This window comes from Miniopterus schreibersii (assembly GCF_964146895.1).
Source record: "Miniopterus schreibersii genome assembly, chromosome: X".
Lineage (NCBI taxonomy): Eukaryota > Metazoa > Chordata > Mammalia > Chiroptera > Miniopteridae > Miniopterus > Miniopterus schreibersii.
This window is the reverse complement of record NC_138104.1, coordinates 83471447-83479223: the sequence shown is the minus strand read 5'-3', so window position 1 is coordinate 83479223 and position 7777 is coordinate 83471447. Positions and strand designations below refer to the sequence as shown.

Below are 7777 nucleotides of genomic sequence, written 5' to 3'. Positions count from 1 at the left end.
CTGCCACATTTCCTATTCTTGTGCCAGTTCTCTGTTTCAGTGTCCCTTCCTCAGAGGATATTCCTTGATTATCTCATCTAAATTATATCTTTTCATTGACTCTTAAAACAATTGATTTGTAGTATATACCATTAAATGTAATACACTTCTCAGTCGAGTATAAATTTACCCTCTAGGGGACATTTGACAATGTCTTCAGATACTTCTTAGCATCACAGCTGGATGGTGCTTTTGTCATCTAGAAGGTAGAGGCCAAGGATATTGCTTAAAATCTCATGCCAGACAGCTGTACTGCCCAACAACAAAGAATTATCCAGTCCCAAATGTCAACAGTGCTAAGGTTGATAAACTCTGCTTTAGACGGTGCATGGCAGTTTAGAGCTACATCTTTATTTTCGCATTTGTTTAACATCTGTCTTTCCCACTAGACTGGGTGCTCCATAAGGATGAGATAATGTCTATTTCATTTAACATTGATTATCCAGCATCTAACTCAGGGCTTGATAGCAGGCTAACTGCACAATAAACATTTGTTAAATGAAGGAAGGAAGAGTAGTCAGGAGGTAAGGAGAAAGGAAAAATCTTTATAAGGAAAGTATATAAACATTTCTTAGTGTAGAAGATGCTGTCAGTGTCCTGCTCATAGCCCCACAGCTTGTACCATTTATGTGCATTTTGGCCTGTGTTTCAAATGTCAGTACTGGAATTTCTTTTCGTGAGGGCTTTTATCAGGCTTTCAGGGCCCACTATGCATAATAGCATGATAGTCCAGAATGCTGGGGCATTATCTTCCCCTGGCAAGTTGTTTTCTAAAGTTCTTCAGTGATATTAAACTGATTAATAATGAGCACTTTGTTTGCTTCCTTCCTTCCTGTTTAAATTCCTCACTTACCTACTAGAGTTTCCTGGGGACACCTCCTGTGGTAGCTGAATAATGGCCCCCAAAGATGTTACTTTATATGTGAAAAGAGAATTTACATATAAGATTAAGTTAAGGATCTTGAGATAGATTATTCTGTATTATCTGATAGCGCCTAAGTGCAAACTTACATGTCCTTATAAGAAGTAAACAGAGATAAATGTGACACAGAAGAAGAAAATTTGACCACTGAAGCAAGATAATACACTGCCGGCCGTGAAACTGAAGGAGGCAGGCACAGGCAAGGAATGCAGCTCTGGGAGCTGGAAAAGGCTGAGAAACCCATTCTCCTCTAGAGCCTCCAGAGGGAGCGGGGCCCTGTTAACATCTTGTTTTCAGCCCAGTGAAACTTATTTGGACATCTTATCTCCAGAGCTGTAGAGACTAAATATGTGTTGTTTTAAGCCACCAAATCTGTAGCAAAGCATTATAGCAGCCATTGTAATCTAATGCAGATTTTGGTCTCAGGAAGTAGATTGCTGCCATAACAGATATCTAAAAACATGGAATTGGATAATGGCTATAGGCTAGAATAGTTTTGAAGAGCGTGATCAAAATTGTTTTAGATTACCTTGAACAGTTAGTAGAACTATGGATGTTAAAGTGCTGCTGGTGAGAGCTCGAAAGGAAGTGAGGAGCACAGCTGAGAAGGCCTATATTGTCTTAGAGAATCATTATAAACGGACTATTGATGGAAGTATGAATGTCAGGTGTTGCTGGTGAAGGTTTACAAGGAAAATATTGAAAACTGGAGGAGAGGAGATTCTTGTCATGTAGTGGCAGAAATCTTAGCTGAATTGTAGCAATGAAAGTGTAGCTGAGCAGATTCCCAAGGAAAGTGTTGAAGGTATGCCCTTGTTTTATCTTGTTATTAATAGCAAAATGTTAGAGGGAAAACATAAATTGAGGGAAGAACTGTTAAGCAAAAAAGATCAGAGTATTCAGAGGGCTCTTTGAAGTGATATGGGATGTGAATCATGGATATCCCCAGCCATCTCAGCAGAAGCAACGAATAAATAGAGATGGGATTTTCCAGGAGGATCTGGGAAAGAGCCTCTCGTCTAAGGACATGAATCCCAGTGACATACCTGGGAGACTTCCAGATTTGTGCATATGTTAAATCAGCAGAAACAATGCCATTTTTAACTGAAAGGATAGACAGATGATGAAATGATAGAAGGTCGTGGTACTTCCAAATGTTGACAAGCAGAAAACAGGCTGATAAACTACTCAGCTGCAAACATGTGCTGAACTCAAAGTAAAGGAAAGATGATTCTGGGGGCAGAACCTAGAATGCAGAGGGCAGAGCTATGGACCCAGGTGCAGTCATGGCATCAGAGGAAGGAGCCTCAAGTCACCAAGGATTATTCCCAGGCCTTGAAGCTAGGGAGGTTTGCCTGCTTGGATATTGAAATTTCTTGGATCAGAGACTCTTTTCTTCCTTCTATATTCTCTCTTTTGGAATGGAAATATCTATAACTGTTGTCAGCTGTAAATGAACTAAAAACAAAGCAGAAACAAAATTAATGGAGAGGAAATTGATTTAAAGAAACAAGAATAAACATCTCCTGTGCTTTGGCTTCACCTAGGACAGCCAAGAAAAGGCACATCTGGGCTTAAAATGAACACAAGGTACACTTCTCTCTCAACAATATGTACCTCATTCTGACAGATGAATCCATTGAGCATCTCATTGTGACTTCCAAAATAATTAAAATACATATTTCAAATGGTGTAAAATCAGGACATTCATACAGATATGAAATGAACATGTGTTAAAAGATTGTATTTACTCAATGAGGGAATGGGAAGGTGTTATAACTGGTTCAAAAGAGAAAACAAATTTAAATACAGGCATATTAATCAAGAATATTTAAATGAGTGTATAAATGGAGGCAAAACTGGTTTCATTATATCATGGCAGGGGGGCAATTTAATCTCTACTAGGCAAGGCATTTTACAGGTTTACCAGTGACCTACAACTAACCAAAGGTTGTAAAGGACCTAGAAGACAATGTAAGGTTAGAATCAGATAACTTGGAGTTGCGTTCTAAAGATGGGAAATGTTTCCCAGTGAAACACACTTATTTCTACAATGTTAAAGTCAAACAACAAATGACAGTGCCCTCAAAATCCTGGGCCCGTCTCCAGAGTGACCAGGTTCCTGTTATGGACATTTCTAGGCTGAGGCCTGATGAGGGCACAATGGTCACCAGTGACAACCCAAGGTCCAGGATGTCACAAAGGGCTCCCTGACCAGGAGGGGCTGCAAGGATATAAAAGGCCCAGCCGAGCACTGGTGTCTTCAGAGGCCCAGAGAGTTAAGAAGGGCTGATGCGAGTCAAACAGCCATCATGTCAGAGAAACCAAGCCGTGAGAGCCCCTCTGAGACTCCAGACCATCTTCTGGCGGCCGAGTTACAGTCCCCTTTGACCTACGTGGATCGCCTCCTACAGAACAATCAGCAGGGCCAGCGTCCCAGCTCGGGCGCAGATGACCTGCTCCTGGTCATGCTCGACTCCCTGACCGACTACATCGTGGAGATGGTGGGCATGGAGGCCCACAGCGGCAGCGTGCAGACCGCCGAGCAAGGCCAAGGGCAAGGGCGGGAGCGAGATGCGGGGGCGGCGGCCAACAGCAACCGCGAGGGGGCGCCCCGCCGCCGCAGCAGCGCCTTCACCCTGTTCGGCCAGATGCCCGAATCCAGGCGGGGCTGAAGCCTGTCCCAGGGCCTGGCAAGCGGCCACGCTACCTGTCACCCAGCTGAGGCGGCCAGGCTCTGTGCTCGACCGGTGCCATTAAAGAGCTGAAATCCACCGCTGTACTTGGGACTCCTCTGCTCCGGTCCTTTGGAGGGGGGAGTGTGCGTGAGACACGGGGAGGGGGGACGCAGGGCGGGCTGGAGGGTAGAAGGTGCGGTCAGGGCGGGAGGCTGGAACCCGGGACTGAAGGAGCAGCTCCTAGTTGTGGCTGTGCGGGAAGGGGCGCTGGCGGGAGAGGCTGGCACGGTCGTGGGGGAGAGGAGACTTCCTCGGGGGTTCTGAGCAAGCCGAGGCCTGTGGGGCCAGAAGGTTGGGGGCGGGGGCTGGTCCCAGAGGGTGGTGGTAACTGGGGTGGGGCTGAAGGCCGCGAGTGAGGTGCCAAAGGCTTTGTTCTTGATCGGGAAGGTCGACAAGTAGGAGGGGGTGGCGAGAGGGTGGCATAGCAGTTGGCATGAACTTAATGGGACGGGGGCCTGGCAGGAGGAGTGCAGAGTGGTGGGGAAACCATAGGGAAACACACACAAAAGGAATCATGGTCGGGTTGATTTCATTTCTTATAGCCTGCCTCACTACAGAAAAAGGACTTGAGACAGGCATTCCTAGCTAGTGTTTTAGCTGCCACTTGGAATATATTCTTTTGCCCTTTTCTGTGGACACTGGCACATTAAACAGTAGTATATGAAAGCTGCTATCTGGTCCAAGACATGCAGTTCAAGCAGTTCTTAACGATTACTGAATATTACATTGTAATCACAATTATAAATCTCTAAAGTGATTAAAAGATAATTTTCAGAATAAGATAAAATCATGACACTTATACAGATATGAAATAAACACATGTTAAAAGATTTTACTTAACTCATGAGAGAACCAGCAGATGTTATATCTCAGAGGGAAGGCAGGGGTGGGTGGGGAGAGATTAACCAAAGAATTTATATGCATAACCCATGGACACAGACAACAATGTGGTGAAGGCCAGAGGGTGTGGGGTGGGGTGGGGTAGAAGAAGTCAATGGGGAAAAAAGGGGAAATCTGTAATACTTTCAACAATAATGATAAATTTAAAAGAGAGAGAGAGAGAGAACTCGAAGAACAAACACAAGAATATTGTTTAGTAATATTGAAGTGTGCCCAGAGGTCGGGGCCACTGAAGACTCTGGCTCTAAGGTTGAGCCACAGGCTGAGGGCAGAGTTTTAAGCCATAGGGGATTGTTGTAAGGCCTTGAAACGTAATGGAACTTCCTGGTTGGATTCTGAAATTGCTTGAGGTTGGTGACTCTCTTTCCTTGTTCTCCCTTGTGGAATCATAATATCTATAACATTATCTTATGCCTGTCCCACCATTGTATTTTGAGAGTAGACAACTTGTTTTCCAGTTTCAGAAGTCCACAAATGGAGAGGAAATTTTGCCCCAGGATGGATCATTCTCAGAATTCCACCCATACCTGATTTAGATGACGAGATTTTAGATTTTGAGTTGTTACTAAAAAGGATTCAGACTTTTGAAGTCGGTGGCATGAGGTGAATACATTTTGCATATGGAATCAACATGAATCTCTAGGGGCTCGAAGATGACTTTGGTAGGCTAGATAATAGCCCCCAAAGACATCCATGTTCTAATCCATAAACCTGTGAATGTTACCTTATATGGCAAAAGAGACTTTGCAAATATGATTAAGTGAAGGATTTTGAGATGGGGAGAATATCCTGGATTATATGGATGGGCTCTAAATGTAATCACAAATGTCTTTATAAGAAGAAAGTAGAGAGAGATTTGATACAGAAATAGAAGCCAGTGTGACCAGTAAAGCAAATGTTGTGCTATTATTAAATTTGAAGATGGTGGAAGGGGCCACACACAAGGAATATAAGGAATGAATTTCTGGGAGCTGGAAAAGGCAAGGAAGCAGATTCTTCCCTAGAACCTCTGAAGGAAAAGTGGCCTTGACAACATTCAGAGTTTAGCCCTATGACAGTGATTTCAAACTTTTGACCTTCAGAACTGTAAGGCATTGTGTGCTGTTTTAAGCCATCAAGAGTATGGCAATTTATTATAGAAGTCATAAGAAACTAATATACCTCCCAAATAAACTATTTCTACTCAAATCCATGTCTCAGCATCTGCTTTTAAGGGGACCCAAAATAAGATGCTAGGTGAGGATAAAGGATACAGCAGCCAGCTAATATATCCCATGTCCCTGAAGTTGTTTCAACAAACTTCCTGTCACACAATCCATATAATTATGTTTTGAGATCGTTAAAATTTCACAAGACAGTGTAAGACTGGACAGAGCAAGTAGGTTTCTTATGACACTAAAATTTGTTCAAAAATGAATCCCCTTGGGAGACTTTCACTCTGATTATGATGGAGTAACTGGTACTGTACTAACCCTTCTACTATAAACGACCATAAAACTGAACAATGTATATGAGCTGACTGTTCTGGGGCATTAAACAATGGGCAGCACAATACTGTGATTACAGAGTGAAAGGAAAACCACAAGGTAGCTCAACAACCACTCCAGTTCTCTGCCTGGAGAAAACTTCCCAATGGCACAGTGAATTGAATTCCAGTCAGAAAACAGTAGTATTGCTTGGCTGAGTAGGCAGAAATCAGAGTTCAGTAGACCTGAAGAAGCTGGAATTTGCAAGACAGGGCATCAGAGAAGAGGGAGCTATAAAAGGGAGATTTTCAAAAGTCCATTTGGAGATTTTCCAAGAGTCTTTGGCTGAGAACTGGGCTGAATATTCACAGGGCAATACTACCTGAGAATTATCAGGGGGGTTCAGTGTTGAGAGAGAAACAGATATATTACCAGTTGACCCATGCTAGAGGATGTTGGAGTTCCAGGCAACAAAAATGAAGAGACCTTGATAATACCACATAAATAACTGGCGCATCCAGCTGAGACACCAGAAGCCTTAGAAGTAAACACCATGTCCTAAAGTAAGACCTATAATAGAGCCACCCTTAAAAACTCTAAATCCCAACCCTTACAAGATCTATAGCAGACATACAATTTGAAGGCTGATCCCTCAAAATTAATCAGGATTTGGAAAAACCTTAAGCTTTATGCATATCTACCTTAACAAAGCATAAAACCAAACATATTGAACTTCTAGATCAAAAATCACTCTTTGGAGGAAGATAGCAGAACCCATAGTTTCTAAACATATCATCCACATTGTTCAATATACAATAAAAATATTCAACATGCAAATAACAGGAAAATGTGGCCTATAGTCAAGAAAAAAAAGTCAGTAGAAACAAATCCCAAGATGCCCAGTGTTGTACTCTTTAGAGTCCAGGAGTGGTGAACCTTTTTTCTACCAAAGGCCATTTGGATATTTATAACATCATTCATGGGCCATACAAAATTATCAACTTAAAAATTAGCCTGCTATATGGTCAAACATTTAATTAATTCACCTTTAATGTGATGGCTGGAACTGCTTCTCTTTGGTGAGGCCTTGGCAGGGCCAGATCAAATGATTTCATGGGCCGGATGTTCTCCACCCTTGCTTAGACAAAGACTTTAAAGCAATTATTCTATAGTCAAAGAACTAAAGGAGAATATGTTCAAAGAATGAAAGGAAATATGGTCTTAATGAATGAATGCATAGAGAATTTCAGCAGATAAATGTAAACTATACATAATAAAATGGAAATTTTAAAATTTAACTTACAATAACCAAAATAGAAAACATACTAGATGAGTTCTACATCAGCTTGGATATGGCTGAAGAAAGAATCAATGAACTTGAAGAAAGATCAGTAGGAATCAACCAATCTGAAAAACAGAACAAAACACATACCCTTGAAACTTTTTTTTTTATGTGTTGTATTGGTTTCTCTTTCAACACAAGAAAGTAATAACTCTTTTGGTACTTTAAGCTAGACTTATTATTTTTTCTTTTTTTTACCAATCGCTAGAAGCCCAAAGGGCCACTGCAGCTAAAAAAGAGGCCTAGTATGATAATATAAAAGAATAATCACTGTCGGGAAATAGACTTTCAAGATTTTTACTTACTCCAACTTAAAATGCAGTTTAATGCAAGCACCAAGAAAACTGCACTCATTATCTAACGTTCAACT

The 7777-nt window shown here is 41.8% G+C and overlaps 1 protein-coding gene across 1 annotated transcript; it reads left to right on the top strand.

Moving 5' to 3' along the window:
- Positions 1–3273: 3273 nt before the first annotated feature.
- H2AP (H2A.P histone) lies at positions 3274–3636 on the top strand (the record flags this gene model as incomplete). The annotated part of the gene is made up of 1 exon (XM_081125414.1): positions 3274–3636. One exon carries the CDS (start codon positions 3274–3276, stop codon positions 3634–3636), a length of 363 nt encoding a protein of 120 aa, XP_080981540.1.
- Positions 3637–7777: the final 4141 nt, after the last annotated feature.